Source organism: Xiphophorus hellerii, chromosome 8 (genome assembly GCF_003331165.1).
Source record: "Xiphophorus hellerii strain 12219 chromosome 8, Xiphophorus_hellerii-4.1, whole genome shotgun sequence".
Taxonomy (NCBI): domain Eukaryota; kingdom Metazoa; phylum Chordata; class Actinopteri; order Cyprinodontiformes; family Poeciliidae; genus Xiphophorus; species Xiphophorus hellerii.
The window spans coordinates 26,087,443-26,107,518 of NC_045679.1; the positions used below are offsets into that span (position 1 = coordinate 26,087,443).

General features: G+C 38.7%; 1 protein-coding gene across 4 annotated transcripts; it reads right to left on the minus strand.

The window, feature by feature from the left end:
- Nucleotides 1-4,694: 4,694 nt before the first annotated feature.
- Nucleotides 4,695-19,760, minus strand: marveld2a (MARVEL domain containing 2a). Of its 4 annotated transcripts, none has more exons than XM_032569862.1 (9): nt 19,642-19,760; nt 17,391-17,437; nt 14,024-15,016; nt 13,104-13,324; nt 10,950-10,985; nt 10,670-10,833; nt 9,458-9,629; nt 7,801-7,851; nt 4,695-7,121 (listed from the first exon to the last, which is right to left on the minus strand). In XM_032569862.1, the coding sequence occupies exons 3-9, from the start codon at nt 14,997-14,999 to the stop codon at nt 7,002-7,004; spliced, it is 1,740 nt and encodes a 579-aa protein (XP_032425753.1). In that variant the 5' UTR covers nt 15,000-15,016; nt 17,391-17,437; nt 19,642-19,760; the 3' UTR covers nt 4,695-7,001. The 4 variants fall into 4 exon arrangements, with proteins under 4 accessions (XP_032425753.1, XP_032425752.1, XP_032425751.1 ...); XM_032569861.1 differs by having other exon boundaries at nt 17,358-17,437; XM_032569860.1 differs by having other exon boundaries at nt 17,338-17,437.
- Nucleotides 19,761-20,076: the final 316 nt, after the last annotated feature.

Here is a 20,076-nt window from a genome sequence, read left to right on the forward strand (position 1 = left end):
TGCTGCTGTAAACAGCCTGGACCACACCTAGAGAGCTCCGCTCTCGGTTAGCTTAGCTCCGCCCCTCACGACAGGTGTCACTGCGCTGAACCAGACCGGTTGTTCATATTTGGAAATGCAAGGTGAGCGTAGTAACATAGACAGAACGGAATGTTTACCTGGTGTAGAGGCACCAGAACCTAGTTCGGCAGGCAGGGCCGGCCCAAGCCTCCATGGGGCCCTAAGCTAAATGTGGTTTTGGGGCCCCATAGTTCCGCTAACAATGTAGACTGGCTGCAATCAGCAGTTCGATCATTAGCTCATTCACACACCTGCTATAAACTTATTGCATCTCTGGCAGTGCTGTTTACATTATATTCATGTATAATAAGATACATTTATTGACCAACTGATTTATCGATCAGTTAATTTCTGGGCACTGATTTCCTTCATTTTGGGGGATCGTAATCAGCTGATACTTACATGTGAAGCCCATCTTATCCCCTAATCTTATTTTCGTCAGCAAAGGTTTATAAATCAGCCTCTGTCCTCTTCTGCTCTACAGTGAGAGATTTGACTGACAGACCGACCCACCAGGTCAAGTCTGAACGTTTACAGTTAACAATATTCACCCCACTGTTACCAACTCAGCGACTTTCTTCTATATTTAGCAACATTTCAGACAAAAAAAAAAAAAATCATATCAACCAAAATCAAAATCGGCAGGTCAGGCGTTTTAAAGATCGGTAACCAGGGATCGGCCAGAAAACTGCAATTGGTCCAGCCCAAGTTAAGATGGAATACATACACACATATTCATGACATTCTTTGATTAAATTAATTTCTCTTAAGCGTAACTCCAATAGCTAAAAATGTAATTTATACCAGGTGAGTCTTTCTCCCCTGAGAATGTGGACCGGTACCGGTACTGGACTGATTCTGAGCCTTCAAATGATTTTCACAGAAGTTTCACATAATTTAGAAGTTGATGTAAAAAATAATGTTTGTTTTAGCCACAAAATGATTATGATCAGCAGCAAACAGCAAATCCTCAACTACAGCATAGAGCAGCTCGGTAAAGCTTACCCGAAGTAAGTGAACGTAAAACGACCATAGTGAACCATTTTCACTTAGTAACCAGAAGCAGTGGCGCAAAAAGTGCAGTGCATGCAACGCATAGGGGCGCTGCACTAGAGGGGGCGCAAAAACGATGTGGGGATTTTTTTTTTCTAGTCAGCATTTTATGTACTTAACAGCTGTTTGTGTATGAAATGATCAATAACAGGAACAGCACTGATTAGGCGGTCCTCCCCTTCCCTCCCATACAGGCAGCTGGGCAGCGTCTCTTCTAGAACAAGTTGAGGCGCGTTTTTTTTTTCTTCTTTCTTTTAAATTTGAATTGTAGGAATGAACTCGACAACAGGGAGCTAAAGATGGGCGGCAGAAAAAACTCCGGGGCACAAAACAGAAAACAGAAGGAAGGGAAAGATAAAGATAGAGAGACAAAGAAAAGCTTTTCAAAGTGGTTGAAAGACAGAAGGTAAGTAATGTCAGTGTATCAACCAGAGAGTTGTAAATATTCAGGTTAGCTTAAGCTAAGCTAAAATGACAGGTGGTTGTTTTTGTCCAATACGGGACGCGATTTATTCCGTATTGCTATAAATGTCTGATAGACACACCTATCTACGGTGGCCCTGAGGTACCTATCACACACACCTCAACAATAAGTGTAATAATAACGACCAAAAAAAATAAAACACGGGAAATATTAAGGTCAGCTAGATTGTCGTTTAGGGTAAATAGGAGACCACTAAACCACACGAACTGACGCTGTTGTCACGGTTGCTTAGAGACGGTTGCTACGCAGCCGCAGTGAGCTGCTATCAACCCGCGTCTTTTTAAAATGTCCACCCGATAAAACACCGTCCTTAGAAATGAAACCTCTGGCAAAAATACAGACGGTGGTGGGAAGAAACAGGCTAAACAACCACAGTGAAGTTTAACGGGCTTTAAAAAATTCAGTGGGTTGTTTGATATCAGACAGAATGGATCAGGAACCGCAGACCCGGCAGAACCTAAAGAACCTAAAGAACCAGAACATCAGCCTCTTCATCCCTCAGTCATTTCCTGAGACCGAAAAATAATATGAATGGCAATTTAAAGAACAAATCATACAAATAGATTAATAGTAAATAAATAAATATTGTGAATTTTATTCAACATTAAAAACGTTTGTTAGGATTGTGTAGGAAAAATGTTGATATCTTTTATAAGTGGTCAATATTATTTCACCATTTTATTAATATGGGTTGCCAGTTTGGATCCTATCAAGCTATAAGAATGATAGAAAACATGCTAACAAAAAGCCTCAGACCTGCAGACACAGGCGGTTCTAGACACAGGATAACAGAAGCGGCTCTTTGGCTCAAATATATTAATCACAGTAACTTTTAGTGTATTTTAGTGATACACTATAAGCGTATCACTTTTAGTGTATCGCTAAAAGTGACTTTTGTATCACTTTAAGTGATACAAAAGTCAAAGAACACACTCTGAACAGCAGTAATTATAATTTTATTATTAACAGACTTGATTTCCCTCGGATTAGAGGCGGAAGAAGTATTTCATCTGTTGCCTATAGAGGGCGCTGTAGAGTGCCTTTGATCTTTGGGTGACGGTGAACATGGAAGGAAAAAGTCAGCCCATATTTAGGTTGATGTGAAAATGTTACAGGTGAGCTGTGAGTTATCAATATAAGTTTTACTTTGACAACAATAAGTGGTTAAACAATTAGATCTGAATTCCAATAATTTGTACATTTATATTGGGAAGTATGTTGTCGAATGAACTGCCTACAAATTACAGCGAGTAGCACAATTAAGACTGAATATGAATAATATAAATATAAGCAAAATTTACGCCCTAGGAAAAAGTTCACTCAAACTTAAAAATATACAAATGTTCAAAATTATATTTACACAAATAAAGCAACAGCTACTGTGATAGTATACTATTAAAAATGAATGTATTTATTAAAGACTATGCTGAATAACTAATCACATCTTATCAGTTAGCAAGACGTGCAGCATGGTTTGTATTTTTGATCATAAAGGGCAATTTCTACCTTGACTTGCAGGGTGTGAAATAATGTTTGCCTTCTTCCTAATTTCCTACTTTGTGCATGTTTGTCACACTTTGGTGTTTCAGAACGTCAAACCAGTTTAAATAAATCAAAGACAGTGCAGGTAAACACAAAATGAAGTTTTTAAATTCATTCAAGAAGCCACAGTAGACCCCACTGCAACATCTGAAGAGCTGAAGGACCCACTTGTCTGTCAAGTAAAGGGAGTTTGGCCTCCCTCCTTTGGGAAGTCCAGATTTAAAGAGCACTTTGTTGACAGAACATTAAGGCTCTTCTCAATTTTTGAACAACACATCATGATGGTCCCCAAGACTTCTGGGAAAACATTCTGTGGACTGACGAGACCAAAGCCGAACTCTTCGTAAGGTGTGTGTCGCGTTACATCTGGTGTGGAAAGTAACGCCACATTTCAGAAAAAGAACAGTAAAACATGGCGGTGGAGGTGTGATGGTCCGGGGCCGTTTTCAGGACCTCAAAGAGTTGCTGTGAAAAATGGAACCTTGAATTCTGCCGTCAACCAAATCATCTTGACGGAGAACTGCTGCGGCACAACGTTAAAAAGGCTGGAGAGCCCTCCAGTGTGTCTGAATTAGAACAATCCTGCAAAGACGATTGAGTGGCTAATATTTCTCCACAGCTGGAAAACACTTATAAGCCTTGACTGGAGTTGTTGCTGCTAAAAGTGGCTCAACCAGTTAGTAGGTTTAGGGGGCAATCACTTTCTCACACAGAGCCATAGCGGTTTGGATTCTTTTTCTCTCTTCATAAACACCATTTAAAGCTGCAGTTTGTGCAGATCTCAGATGAACCGCCTGAGCAAGCCCCAACTTGTCCTCTGATCGTTATGTAGTAGAAAACAGCAGCTGAGAACTTAGCTAAGCTCAGTGTCTCACCACATAAATATATAGGTTGCATATCAAGGCAGAATTTGAATTATTCTCTTCATGTGTTGTGTATACTTTTTGAAGCCACGAGTCGCCTCCTACTGGCCATTGCAGAAAACGCAGGAACTTTAACATTAGCCTTCAACATTTTACAACCCATCCCCAGTTTCTGTGTCTCATTCAGGACACAAGATGATGTAAAGAGATGATTGAGGCAAAGAGAGCCAACAAAAACAATTCCACCTGATTCCATTTGATTTACTATTCTGCAACAGAAAAGCTGTTTTGCAATTACCAGACACCTCAGTTTACACAAGGTGGAAGAATGATCTTCTTAGCCAACCTAACATGCTCAGGTTGCACATCATGCCACAACAATGTTACTTAAAATTTTGTATTTAAAATCCTCCTGTGGTCTTAAAGCGGTGTTGCACTTTAACAAGGTTTTTTTTCGTGTGCATGTGGTTCCGGGAACTGACGGTCTGATGGGACAACCCCCTGCTTCCCAGCTGTCCGACCGCAAGATTTGCTGTGCGTCTTTTGAGTGTCGTGCCAAGACCGCACGAGGGTTAAACACGTTAAAGCTGCACCGATTTAACATTTTGAATGGTCCTTTAGATAGAAATTAAATAGTTTTTCATTAATTTGTTCATTAAATTTATATTTTAAAAAAAACAACAGGATGCATCTAAAGGCACCACGTAGTTACTTTAATTAGAGAACCGCACATTATCATCACATAGTTACATTTTCATTTAAACATTTTTATTTTTTTTTAAAACTATAGATGCTTAAAATGTTAAAAAAGAACAGAAATATAGATAAGCAAGATATTTTTAAGTGAAAAAGAACAAAACATTTGTTATTTTTATTCTCTGAAATGGTAGAACGGCATTAGACATCAAATGTTCAAGATACATATATATATTTCACATTAAAAGACAGAGCTGCATTGAGAAAAGGGACAGTGTAGCAGTAAAAACAGTCCTCCCAGAAGTTAAAAGTTTTGTGCCACAGTCATTTAAAGCAGCACATTTTTAAATAGACAACACAAACTGCCACAGAAATGAAGAGGAGGTAAACAGTGACAGGAATAAAGCAAATGTTGTTTTTAAAGATCTCCCAGTGATTGAGCACAAACATTTTCACCTGATAGTGCGTTTCCTGAAATTCTACGGTTTGGCTACATTTACAATCAGTCCTACAGTGTTAATTGTGTATATACAGTATATACTGTATATATGTATTATATAATTGCATATTCAGACCACTTTTAAACAAAGAGTTTGTGGTTTTTCCTCACATTTGTTCACACCCAAGGACACACACATGGTGCTTGGGCGGACTTTGAAACAAAGCAATTCTTCCTATCAGCACTATTTCAGATTATTATACCCTGAGAAAGGCTTTGCCTCAAAACAAGTCAGACTTCACAGCTGCAAATTAAAAAAAAAAAAAACACAACACATTTCAATTAAATGGTTTCTATGTATGGAGAGCAACTTTTCAATAATTGTTATAGATTACTTTTAATATTCCTTATTTTTCTGTCCATTCTTTGTTTATTACCATTAGAATTTAACTTCAGGATGGATTACAGGAAGGTAGTCCTTCCTGCAATAAACTTACTACAATGAAGTTTATTGTGAATTTGGAAACATTGGTGGCCATTTTAGAAATCCTAAGACGAGGATCTACTTTCTCTACTGTCCAAACTTTTTGCACCGGGGAACAAAATCACCAAGATAAAAGTGATTGGTTATTATTTTATTATGTTTGGAATAAAAACATTTTATAGTGAATTCTAGTTTTTACCTGTTTAGGTAATAAATCAAACCCGCAATATTTAAATGAAACATGGTGAAAAAGAAACCATCGGCGGTCTGAAATAGAGACGTTTGTCTTCGTAAAACAACGATATACGATTCAAACCTTTTGGGTTGAATGTTTTCTACTTTGTTGGTCTAAAAAATATTGTAGTGTATTCAGAGCAAAAATACAAAAGCTTGCAGTATTTAGTCAGGCTTAATGTAAAGGTATTTTCTCACTGGTACTTACCATCATGTTAAAATGTAAGCAATAAAAATGGCTAGCAAGAGATTTATTTTTTTTACCTAATATTTTTGTTTTAAGAAGATATCAATTGGTCAAAATAAAATTTTTAAAAAGTGAAAAAATGAATGAAATTTACAGAAAGTGTATCTGCATCAGCACTATATTATGCTGCAGGGACAAATTGAAGACGGTTGTTTAGTTATGATGGTAACCACAGTAAACGTGAGTATAAAAATAAAGTTTCCAGTACCAACTCTGTGATCATTTTAACTTTGTTTGAAAACAATTAGCAAAACCCTGATTTGCAGCAGTGTTGCGTCACTTGTCTTCCCAGCACAAATAAATCATGTTTATTGTGGGAAGTCAGAAAAAAAAGTAATTGGAAGCTTCTATATCTTCTCATATGGAACTTTGTTCATTTAAATCATTAAAAATAAAGATTTAAAAAGGGAAAATCAAGTCCCGATCTCTCCTAATCTGTAAGAAAGCACTTTGGAGTGCTACCAGACACAATGTCATTAAATCTAATTTAAACACACACACATGCGCGCTGTGTAATGTTATTCGGTGTCTGTGCGCTACACTGCAGTGAAATGTATTTGAATAACTCAATGAGTTGACTGTAGTGAAGAAAAGCTCTGAGAAGTGCTGATGTGGAGATTTCGTTTACCGTTACATGTAGCCGCGGCGACCAGCTGCTTTGAGGAGACCGCCGATCACATGAAAACCAATCTGATCATCTTCAGAAATGATGAAGCATGTTTGCCCTTTTCATTTCCCACTTGCAAGCTTTGAAAACGCTTCTGACAGACAACAGATTTTTTTTTAAAAAAAGCCTCAGTAGCTGTTAGCGCCCTTTTTCAGTTTTAATCGGCTTCGTTTGCCTCTTTAGTCCCATGTCCACCACTGGAGTCGCTCTGCCGCAGACAGCAGCTCTAGCTTTAGCTGAATCCGTCGTTCCACTCCATGACTTTGTCGTATTCCTGTATCCTCTGTTTGATGTGCGACAGTTTGCTCTTCAGATACTCGCAGCGCTCCTTCTTTTCCAGGAAAGTCGGGTCCTGCAACAGAAACGTGAGTCACAGGGAGATTAAGCTCCACTTTCCTCCTGGTTTCTTCTTACAGAACATAAAACCTTGTTCTGTGTGAGGATGTGAATCTGATACATCTTCAACCTAACAATTAAAATGTAAGCAGCAAATCCATATTGTTCTGTTACTAATACGCTGGTGGCACCTGGATGTGATGTTGGGAAAAACTTTAATCACAATATGCTTTTTTACTTCAGTCGATGCGATATAGCTCAGTGGCTTTAATGATCTCAGGGTATCTGCAGGTTTCAGCAAGTAAAGTTTAAGACAAGTGAGTTGACTATCAAACTTGAAATTTTAAAAAGATTTTAAAAAACCCAACTTCCATCGTAGCTCCCTCACTTTAAGCAAACTACATATTCTGTGTGTGGGAATCTGAAGACTTCTTACAAGTTTATTTTGTTCACTTTTTTGAAGGAGCGGAAAAGTTAAAGCCGTTAAAAATGTAAGATTTCTTCTAAAGTGAGATCATTTTACGGTCAAACATCACAGAGACTTGGAGTTACTTAGAGTCAGCTGTAAATCAAATATGAACAACATTAATCTATGTGCAATGGATCTTCAAAATGGGAGTTTCCACTTGCTTCACTGCAGGTAAAGTTGTGATAAACATCCAAACGCCACAAAGGAAGAAAGACACTGAGCTCACATTTTTCTTCTTCTGATACTCCTGCAGAATCCTGTGGATGCGCTCCACCTCCTGCAAACACAGAGGAAGTATTTAGCTCAGGTGAGATGGTGACGGAGTGAAACTGTGTATGGAAATCAGACGCAGTGAGACAGTATTCAACCAGCAGCCTGAATGGAGCCGATAAGGAATCTGAGGGTGGAGGGTGGGGTGGAGGGGGGAACAGGAAGAGGACGTAGAAACAGAGGAAGTGACGGGACGGAGTAATGAGGCGCATTTTGACAGCGTAGACAATGGAAGGAATTTTTCTGAACAAGCAGAGAGTCTCGTCTGCTCCCTGTTACTAACATAAACACGAAGCAGTCAGAATGAAGCTGCTCATTGGATTACAGTAGAGAACCACATTTAACATTATTTACTGCTTCAGTGTTGTGAAAACGTATTTTGTCTCCTGAAAGACTTTTTGCTTTTCCTTTTTTTCTTTTGAATGACTCCCTACTTCATTATACGGAAAGCAGTTTCATTCAAAATTAGATAAATAAATACATAAAATTCTGTTATTGATTAATTAATAAAATACTCAATTGAATAAATATGTCCCCAAGAAATAAAAACAAAATCTATTTATAAAAAACATAGTTTTTATTTATTTCAAGATTTATTTAATTGGTAATTATTTCATAAGGGTGTTTACTTAGTTATGAATACATAAAAAAATTATCCTGAAATAGAGAATAAGTAAGTAAAACAATTGTGACAAAATAATCTCCCTATTAAATATTACATATTTTTTATTATTCATTATTGTTACAACTGGCTCAAAGTCAAAAATTGGGGTCTTATTATTATATTTTAAAAGGACAAAGAAAATAAATGAGCTAAATTGTATAAACAAAGAAAAATAAATCTAGAAAAATAGACAAAAATAATTATAATTTGCTAGAAGCACATAAGAATTTTGTTTTTATTTCTTGGGAATATTCATTTATTTGATGGAACACGTATCAATTATCCATCAATAACAGTTCTTCAGAACTTCTACACGAGACAAAAATGAATGAACATGTAGATGTCACATGATCATTTAATTTATTATTGGTAAAAAGTCATTTTAACTCCTGCTCTTCAGCAGAATTGGAGGGTTTTCCGGTGTGAACGGCCTACTCAAAGTCACGCCACAGCTTAAGAACTGTCCTTTTTCATAAAAATAGAAAAAACAATAACCGTAAGAGAGACCTGCAATATATGTGGGCCAGGAAAGCAACAAATAAAGGAACAACCTGCAGTAATAAGAAGTGTGGAAAGGTCAACATGCAGCAATTGTTTAGTACAACCTCTTTCTGCAGCCTCACACTAATTTGTGTGAGGCTGCTAACACTAACACTAATTATCATGTTAATTTACATGATAATAAAAAACTTATATTTTATGAGTTCTGTAGTTTGTGCTGTTCTGGAAAAGTTTAAACAGTGAAGAATATAAAGTCTGAGGAATGTGTGCAGGTGTGTGTGTGTGTGTGTGTGGGGGTGGGTGTGTGTGTGTGTGTGTGTGATTGTGGGTGTGTGTGTGTGTGTGTGTGTGTGTGGGTGGGTGGGGGTGTGTGTGGGTGTGTGTGGGTGGGTGTGTGTGTGTGTGGGGGCGTGTGCGTGTGCGTGTGTGTGTGTGTGAGACCAGTCACCATTTGGGTGCTGGGGTTCTGAGGCAGACTGCGCATCATGGCGTCCATCTCATCAAACTTCTTCAGCGTGGCCTGCACGTCGGCGTGGAGCTCCTTGTACTCTGCGTACTGGTCGTTGAACACGGCTCGGTACTGGTCTCGCTCTTCATCAGACCGGATCACTGGGTACTTCCTGCAGATCATCCAACATCAAGAACATTGAAAACATGACTGCTTTCATAATCTCTCTTTTTTTGTTGTTTTTTTTCAGAGAAAAATGTGTGTTGTACATCAGTTTTAGCTTCATGCTATACCCGACTGTAGCGATTCAATTCTCAGGGTGTGGAGAAGTGTTGGGTCTCTATTTAACTGAACATTTCAGCTGTATTTAAAACGTATGCTGACCATACGGTGGCCTGCAGCGCTCCTCATTAAATATCCAGGAGATCATTGAGCAGAACATTATGACTGTCTGTGTCCCCTTTGGCTGCCATACAAACTCAACAACACCGCTATCCAGCATTAATATGTGAGCAACAGATCATCTGAAAATATTTGTCCAGCACAGTCCACTTTTAGTAAATTGGACTTAGATCTAGGGAACTTGATCGACACCTCAAACTTGTGCCCACCTCTTATTCCTGAACCCTTTTTCCATTATAGGAGGCAGCACTGTGCTGCAGCCAACAGCTAATATCATTTCTGCCAAAGTGAATATACGCTTATGCAGGTGGTATACGTCAAAAGAACACCCATGTACAGTACAGACCAAAAGTTTGGACACACCTTTCTAATTCAATGGGTTTTCTTTATTTTCATGACTATTTATAAGGCAAGAAATCCCACTTATTAACCTGACAGGGCAGGTTGACCTATGAAGTGAAAACCATTTCAGGTGACTACCTCTGGAAGCTCATCAAGAAAATGCAGAGTGTGTGCAAAGCAGTAATCACAGCAAAAGGTTGCTACTTTGAAGAAACTAGAATATAAGGGCTATTTTCAGTTGTTTGCACTTTTTTGTTTAGTGCATATTTCCACATGTGTTATTCATAGTTTTGATGCCTTCAGTGTGAATCTACAATGTCAATAGTCATGAAAATAAAGGAAACTCATTGGATTAAAAGGTGTGTCCAAACTTTTGGTCTGTACTGTAGGTGGTAGAACCCAGCTCTTTACACTTCTGGTGCAAACTCCACTACTTCCCCTTTCTTTTGTATTTATGGCAGTACTTACGCAAGATAATCAGGCACAATGACCGGCTTGGGGATATGACCTGACGGTATGGCTCCCTGAATGACCTTTGGAGGAAATGGTTTGGGTGCAGCTTGGATGGGAACGACCGAGGAGCCTTGGACCTGCTCTGGGAATCTGGGGGCCGGAGCAGAATCTGGAACCGCCTGAGCAGAGAAGAGCAGCAAAATAAATGGGATTACATCAATCAAATGCACATCAACTGAGTGTGCGTGTTTTTTACAGTACAAATGAAGGTGTTAGTTTCTAACAGCATACTTACAAGTGACTGCACAACATGCATCTCAGAAGGCACCATCTAAATGCACAAGCAGAGAAGAAAGGTTGTTTTTCTTGCAACAAGGAAGTTTAACATTTCAAAACTCAACATGTTGCATACAATCACTGCAGTATCTAAAGCTACACAATATAACATAATATAATTCACAGCATATATACTACAGCTATTAGCTTTGACTAGGCCATTGTAACACAAGGATATGCATTGATCCAACTGACCTGTATATTTATGGTGACTGTTCAGCTAAATGTTGAACCTCTGCCACAGTCTCAGGTCATATGCAGACTCTAATGTTTTCTTCCTGGACTGCCACCATATTTAACTCCATCACATTTTCAGGGACTAAACTACCGACGGCTCATTAGGGCCGTGGTAGGAATAAAGCAAAACAAAATGAAAAAAAGCTTTGAGATTAATCTGTGAAATTTTCTAGAAAAAAAACAAAGGACACTTCGGAGTGTGAAAAGTAAAAAAAAAATTACATTTTCAGATTAATCTCAGAAATTTTCTAGGCCATTTTCTGAGTTTCAAAAGCCCACTTAGACTTTTGAAACTTAGAAATTTCTCTTTTTTGTTGCTTGTTTATAGAAAATTTCTCTTACTAATCTAAAAAATTCAATTATTTTCCTTGTTTTTTTTCTAGAAAGCTGCTGTATTTTGGGCAGAAATGTAATCCTTTTTATTATTATCTACAATGGCCCTAACACGCTGTTGTACTAATTGCCCCTTTTAAATTTTAACTTGGAGCAATAAAAATGGCAATAAAATAAAAGCAACATTGTCCTGACATTTACCAGCAAGTATAAACTTATACATTTATCTGCAATGCTGCAACATACTGTTGTTGGTGTTATTAATGTCGGTATTGTTTACAACCATCTATTTAAAAACATCTGGTTTGAATGGTCTGCATCAGGGCTGCTCAATACGTCGATCGCGGGAAGGTTTTGAGTTGATCTCGGCAGTAAGGTGACAAACTGAACGCCGCCAGGACGCTGAGACCAGAACTTCCTCTTCTGACAGGCTTATCAAAATATTCACTAAGATCCTAAACGTTTATAGCTTCATTAAATAATAATGAAAAAAATTCAACCAAACGTGTTAAAATTAATATTCTCAGTAATTATTGTTTCAACAAGATGTTGCGCAATTCAGTGCGTTTCAGTTCCATTAACAAAAATAAAAGGCGACTCAAAGACAGACTGACTAGCAGAGCAGGAGTTTAAATCAGCTAATCAACCACCGCTGTGTTCAGGGGGCTTATTAATAATCGAGAAATAAATATCAAGCCTGGAAATCTGATATCGTAACGGACTGAATGTTATGTTTTTAATGTAATCTTTGCACAGCTTGCGGGGCGCGGGCAGTTGCCATGGCAACAGGTGTGTGACAGAGAGGAAGAGAAAGTATAAAGGTAGGAGTGGTTATTTTACCTTTGTTTACCTTTGCTATGGCGCGTTACAACCGCTGTAGTTTCTAAACATTCAATAAACGACAGACTTAGACTAATTACCTCGTTCATTTGTGAGTTTACGTCATTCACAACAAACATCAAATAGGACAAATATATTTCATTACATTTTAACAAACAAATGGCTTCTACCGCGATAATTATGTGAAATTAAATTAATTATATCCCAACTTTAGAAGATTTGCCTTTACCTTTACAAAGCTCAAAAAGTTTGGGCACCCCTGGTCTACATTTTATATAAAAATGCAAATAAAGTAAAAAAATAAATAAATCCTGTTTTATAGAAGTGTGTACCGTCTGAGGTTTAAACTCCACCATGTTTGCTTTTTAGAGAAATAACAGTTTACGTCCATCATAAGATTTCGGGAATCCCAGGAGGCTTCAGACACTGTTTTAGTTTCCTTATCTGTTACACAGACCACACCTACTCACTTGCCTACTCTGGTGTGTGTATGTGTGTGTGGGGGTGGGTGTGTGTGTACATTCTGTAATTAGATCTGTCCTAACATCTCTGCAGATCTTGTTGAAATGAACTTCCACTCCTAACAGGAACAAGTCAGTGAGTTCCAGGAATCCCAGGACCTAGCCTAGCTACAGGAACAAACACACACACACACACACCCACACACGTCCACCCACACACACACATCTGGCTGAGCTCTCACCTGCTGGCCGTGCTGCTCCTGGTACCTGCGGGCGGCCTCGTGCCTCCACAGCTTGAGACAAACGATGGCCCCGATCAGATACACAACCATGGTGACGAAGAGGAAGATGATGGCGGCGGTCTGACCGGCTTCTACTCTGCAGAAGGCCCCATTTACTGGGTTGCTGAAGCCCGGGTTGAAGCAGAGACCTCCACGATTGGTGTCTGTGACGTAGACAATGGCTGGGGAAGAAAACACGGTGGAGGTGATACCATGAGAGAAACTGAGGGGAAATTAAAGGTGCAGTTCCTCTACAAGTAACAGGTTTATCAACAAACAGCTCTGCAGATCTGGGACCACTAGTTCATCTTTGGAGGAGTCTGATGAAGTAATCCAGCTGAGCTCTTTTACTCAAATACAAATTAGGGTCAGGACTTAAACTCTAATTTCCCTTAAATATATAAATTTTATCATGTTGAACACTTTAATCCACCAAATCATTTTTTCAAATAACTTGATGAAAAATGTAGGGAACACACCACAGTTTAACTGAGAGATATTTTAAATGTCTAAAATAAAACACAACGGAAAACAATTGATAAAAAACACAACCGAAACCAGGAATAAAATGAATTATTATGGATTAAGATGAAAAACTGCCCCCTCAAAAATATTAATCATCAGAAGGGAAATTTATGGCAGATTATTTTAATTTATCATGTGATTAATTAACATTGTCTCTATATGTAGCAACTTTTCTGACAGATTGGCCAGAAAACTGCCATTGGTGCACCACTAATCAAAAGAAAATCTGTTTAAAGTACTGACTAAAATCAAACTAAAAAACAATCATGGTTCCAGAATTCACTTCTGTGAAGACCAAAAAAACCTTGAATTAAATAAAAATAAAAAACTAGACATGTTAACCAGGTTAAACCTACCTGCTGCCATGTATAGTATGGCCAGAGCCAGGTTTAACACGAACTCGGTCAGGGGCCACCAGTTGGAGTCCAGCAGGATTGTGCGGTAGTACATGGTCATCCCCAGCACCAGGAGGATCACCGTCACCAGCCAGGCCAGTCCCGCCACCACCAACACAAACGGAGTCTTGGGCCCGGTGTAGTACGATCCTCCGTACATTCCTCCGTATCCTCCTCCGTATCCTCCTCCGTATCCTCCTCCGTATCCTCCTCCAGGAGAAGAGTAGCCGAACATGTTGTACCACTCATTGTCTTTGTGGATGTAAGCGCAGACGCAGGCGAACACAGCGGCCCCCAGCAGCAGCTCCACGCAGCCCAGGATCCTCAGCAGCCCCGCCCACGACTTCATGTAGCCATAACGCTGGTGGTACTCCTCCACCCGCTCGCTGTAGGTCAGAGCTGTGTGCTGCGTGTGGCCCGACACCGACCCATGGGCGTCCTGTCCGTTTAAAAGCTCCTTGCCGGAGTTGTAGCTGCTCCCGGAGCCGCCATACGGGTCCCGGTAGGACCCGGGGAGGGACGGGGAGTGCGGCGGGGAGCAACGCACCCCCTCGGTGGTGCTGTTGTTGTTGTTGCTGGAGGACTCAGGCATGGACCACGCCTTCTTGCTGCTGCGGTTGCTCCCTCGGAAGAAGTTCTTCCAGGAGTCGGGGATGAACCGGTGGACTGGCTTGATGTCAATGGCGGGGTCCGGCTCTGGGTCGGTGTCCTCCTCGCTGTTGCTGGGGTCGAACTCGGGGCCGACAGGGGGCTGGTCCGGCAGAGGCGGAGGAGGGAGAGGGTCGGCGCTCTTGGCCAGATGGGGGGACCTCTGCTCCTTCAGGGGCTGCAGGTCGTACGACTCGGCCAGGGGTAAGGACTCGTGGGGAACCTGGTCATAAAGCGGCGACTGGCGGACACGCTCAGTGCGTCCGTGGTAACCTCCTCCATAGGACATGAGGATGCTGATGGTCCCTGGAAACATCCACACAAAAATGAAGAGGTTGGGCTGAAAAATTTTTATGACAAACTATGGTTAGGCAACATCGACTAAATGATTTATCACAATATTTTGTGATATTATTGTAATAACAATTAAAGTGACAATAAGATAAATATATATTTTTTTTAGATAACCGTATTGCCCAGCAACCCCTTCAGGAAACCAGTCCAGTAGTGATACAAAGTGTAATTTGTATCACTAAAATGTGCACATTTAATTGTATTTTCAAATGTATTGATATTTATTTATACGCCTTTATTGAGTAAATAGTGGAGAAAAATAGTAAAACTAACAATCCCGACAGTACAGACAGTCTTACGGGCTTTTAAACATAACTAATTGGAATTTATTGGGACAACGATAAATGAAAATTGTATTGTGATAAATTTATCACGATAAATGAGAAACGCTATAATAAATGCCCACATCTCCTACAAACACAAAATTGTTTCAGTTCAACGCTCAGTTGTTATTTTTAAGAGATTTTTGGAGAAAAGTTACTGGTTTTATTGTTACTATGAGCATCTTTATTTAGGTTTTAGTTTGTTTACCACCGTCAGTTTCAGTGTGGTCTCCTCTGTTTTCCTCTTTCTAGTCATTCTCTGTCATTTGCATAGAATTTGTTTTTTGCATGTTTGTCTCTCTGTGCACTAAGACAAAAGAGAATTCAACACAGAGAAAGTCTGTTGGCACCTCTGACAAAAACCTTAAAAGAAATGATTTCATTTATTCAATTAAAAAACTATTTATCTCAAAGGAAAATTACATGTCTTATCTAATCTCATCTTCAAAGATTTGTGATTGATGGTGGTGCTCCGGGCTCTCCAGTAGCAGTCAGTCCTACCACGAGTGTGACGAGGCCTCTGACTGAAGACAGCTGCTTTATGAAAACCTCACAACTACAACTGACCTGCTAACAGCTCAATATCAGGGCAGCAGAGACGATATTTCACAGCAACATGATGCCATCAGCTGTTGGAAACTGCTAATCCATCTCATTTGCTTTTGCTGCTCCTTTTTAAGTCTCTGTCTGGCGAGACGTTTGTCTTTGTAATTATCACATGTCGTGTTATTTGCTTCTTCTTGAGGCAGTTTTAAGCCTTTTTGACTGTGACAACTCCTGAGGAAGTCTAACTCCAAAAGCTGTCGATATGATTGAAATTGTTACGTTTCAAGCTAATTTCCTCCTTACATCATTAATAAACACTATATGTATTTTAAAGTAGGATTGAATGAAATTATTACATATTGTTTAGCAGTGGAGTTCCACTACTGAACGTAGCTGACGTAGTGAAGAAGATTTTGTTTTATAATGTGGAAGCATTATTTTTCATGCAGTTTGTGAAGCCCTTGCAGAATGCAGTACCATTCATAGTAATTTTTAAATATTATTTTGGCATCATTATCATCATCACAATAATCAGAAACATAAATCATTTTTATTGATTATTAATAAATACCTGTAAGTAAGCCTGTCACAAGGAGCAATTAATTAATAACATGATAAGTTGAACTGAGCTCAATAATTTCCACTTTGATTATTAATATTTTTTTAAGAGCAATTTTGATTACAGAGAATTGATAAGCCGTTTCATTTGTGCTTTCGGCTGTGCGTGTGTTTGTTTCCGTTTTATTAATTGTTTTGGGTTGGGTTTTATTTTGGATATTGAAAATTTCTTACAGCTTCAGTGTTAAGTGTTCTTTACAAAATTAATGATTATTGATCTTTGAGAGAGCAAATTTGCATCTTTATGCCATTATCAATATATCAGTTTAAAATGGTAATGCAATAACAATATTATATAGTATATCACAATAATTCCAGGAAAAATATGTTGTCCAGTAAAATCTGTTATGGTAGCAGGCCAAGCTGCTAGTCTCATCTCTATTAGTGTATTTGTCTACTGATGTAAAGGATTTAACAATTGAAATGAATATTACAACAGGACAGGCAAATAAGTAGGAAATATGAGAAGAAGAAACCACTGGATAAAGACTAAATGCCAATCATTCTTGCAGAAAGTATGGAGTAATCAACACAGCTGCTAACAGTCACCACAGAAAACACCCTTCAGCCAAAAGCCCTCATGGAAAGCCCTGGAAAAAGAATGCATTTTTGTGCTGCAGCTAAATAAAAAGGAATGAATTCCCACGGTGCTGTTGGAATTGCCACGCATCGTTTCCAGGAATGTTGCACTTACCGCCGGCTTCAGGAATCAGCACAAAAATACATTCTATACAACCAATCAGACGGGTCCGGAGTTTGAGGAGGGTAAAAAAACAAAAAACTAACCAAAGAAGGAGCTTCAATACCTCTTTCACACGCAGTCACTCAACACGACTTACATTGGCTTGCAGGTCAGAATGCAAACCTTGTATGAACGCAGATTCACCTGTAGAGACAAACATGCACTAATGAAATACAAACACTGACACATCTGATTCACTTTGATGTTCACTGTGCACTATCCAGGTCAGTCATCGGCTCAAACCAAGCCATGACACTGAGGATTTCAGTGGTTGTTTCAGAAAATGCTGATCAATAAAATGAATTGATTGACTGCTGTTTGGATAAAAACGAGTTGTGACGTCACAGGAGTAAATCATTTGAAGATGATGAAAAGGAAACAGTGACTGAAATGATCACACATGATAACCAAAGTATGGAGAACAGTATTTTTTTTTTTTAACATATTGAACCTTGAAGCAAATGATGTACAGTCAGCTCCAGGAAGCACAGCAGTCTTCTAAAAAAAAGAAAAAAAAAGGGGAAAGAAAACAATTTAAAAACTAGTTTACAATACCGGATTGAAAAACTCTTTCCACTTCCCATACCAATGCAGATATCTGAGGTTTAGTATGGGCCGATACCGATCCGATACAGAAAAACAGCTGAACTGACTTTGTTCTTTTTTAAACTCGGACATAAATGAACTGAATGACAAATTTCTTCGATAACTCTGCACCAGTACAGCACACTTAAATACACCAACAGATTCACAAGCCTGGCCACACATGTAAAAACAACTTTCATTTGTTCAGTCAGTGCAGTAGAACAGCCAATGTTAAATAAATAGTAAAGAATCTGAGCCTGACAAAAACAATAAGTGGACTAACTCAGGCAAACATGTAAAAACCTCCTTTCAAATGATTCAGGAAGTGAAATTAGGAATTTTAAATATAATGTAAAATAAGCAATAAAGCACGATGTCGCTTAGAGCACAAAGCATAGAACTGGACTGAATTGTATGCTTGTTAATTATTAATTAATATCGGACCGTGCATCTCTGAAACAACACTCTAGATGCACATTATGACCACATATTGTCATTCCATCATATCAACAGGAGACATCGAGATCTAAAGAGCGTTAAAATGACTTCAACAGCATATTAACTGTGGTTGAAAAACTTTACGTTACTTTATGACAACTACCCACTTGAAACGGTTAGTGTGACAGGGGGAAGCATAGTCTGTTACAAATCACTATTGCAGTATGTTTACATGATTAATTTCATTTGCTGTAGAAGTTGGACAAGATTCCACCTATCTAACCACATTCACATCAGGCTAACTATCGTTACTTATTTCAAGTGAACATATGTTTTTTTTCAGCATTTTATACTTATAAAATATATCTGTGCACTTCCTCACACACAAGAAAAAAGTTATTTTCAAGCCAAAACCTTTCACGGCTTTTCTAACACATCGGTTCTTCCACTCAGCTTCCAATGGATTGCTGTTTTTTTATTATTACAGTAGAAAATATTCTAATTTGTCTAAAAGCTGAATTTTGGGCTTTCATTAAATGTATTATCAACATAACAAAAGTACGTTAAATTGATCTACCTATAGGAGTTTCACCTTTTTGACAGTCTTCCTAACTTTGAATTGATATTACCGCCTGTATTTAATCAGAAATATGTATAATCTTCTTTAAAATGTTGCAGTTTATAACTTTAAAATATAATCATATGCCAAACTTAAGTTTTCAAGCTTTTTTTTCTTTCCTTTAATAACTTTTTAGAGTAATACTAAGATTTTTAATAATCGAACTCCCATAGTGATACAGAAATGGAGTAGTAGTAGAAATTAAGTTTAGTTTATGGTGGATTCTTTTTTCCAAGCAAGCAGAATAAAAATACAACAAAACTTCCAAACTTATCCCAATGACACAGAGCAGAAAAAGCCCCGCATGCTTCCGTTTCCAGAATAATCAGAGCACTGTGTGCAGTAGAGGAGGCCCGTGATAACAAATAAACCTAAGGTGGCAGCGGCTGAAACTCTGCAGGAGTAAAAACTCGGCTAGACTCTTTCTTAGCTGCATTTTTTAACTCACGACGTATTTAATGTCTGTTTTCTTGTGTAATAGGCATTACATTTTAACCTAGGCTAATTTTATAGCTTTTATCCGGTAAAAAGGGCGGCGGAGGAGTGAATTTCACTCGAAGTGGCTACGAATTAACGCAGCGTCATTTTTACAGCTGACTTTTTAACTTTTATAGAGCTTTAAAAAAAAAAAAGCCTCTTTGTTTGCGTCCTCTAGCGTGCTCCCCTCCGTACCGCCTTGTTGGAAGGAAGCGTGAAGGTCTCTTACCTTATTCACTTTGCTTCGTTCCCCACTTCTTGTTTCTCCCATTTCAGTAACATTAAACCCCAGGTTTCTCTTGACCAGACCACGTGACCCGCCCATCCCTTTGACGTCACCGCGCAGAGGGGGAAGTTTACCTGTGGCAGTTTCAGCAGAACACCTGAGAGCCGCACACACTCACTCTGTGACTCAGTCAGCTGTAAATAAGCACCTGAGCAAAATGTTCCCATATCTGAACCACAGTAAGGACTCACACGATGTGTCGTCATAAATAAAAATGAGACAGAGGAATACACGAAACACATTTTCTCATGACTTTCTGTTTGCCGCCCTTTCAACAAATCCAAATGTGTAAGATGTAGACCTATAGTAGATACCCTGTCAAGAAGATTGTGATTTAAATATTAATTAATTGATCGGATTAATAATTATATATTATAT

What these genes read in the sequence shown, in the direction of transcription:
- marveld2a (XM_032569862.1), bottom strand. Translation starts at nt 14,999, where the DNA reads ATGTCCTATGGAGGAGGTTACCACGGACGCACTGAGCGTGTCCGCCAG. An exon ending in AGAACCCCAGCACCCAAATG is followed by an intron (nt 7,852 to 9,457) that starts GTGACTGGTCTC and finishes CTGTGTTTGCAG; the next exon opens with GAGGTGGAGCGCATCCACAG. An exon ending in AGTATCAGAAGAAGAAAAAT is followed by an intron (nt 7,122 to 7,800) that starts GTGAGCTCAGTG and finishes TTTCTGTTGCAG; the next exon opens with GACCCGACTTTCCTGGAAAA.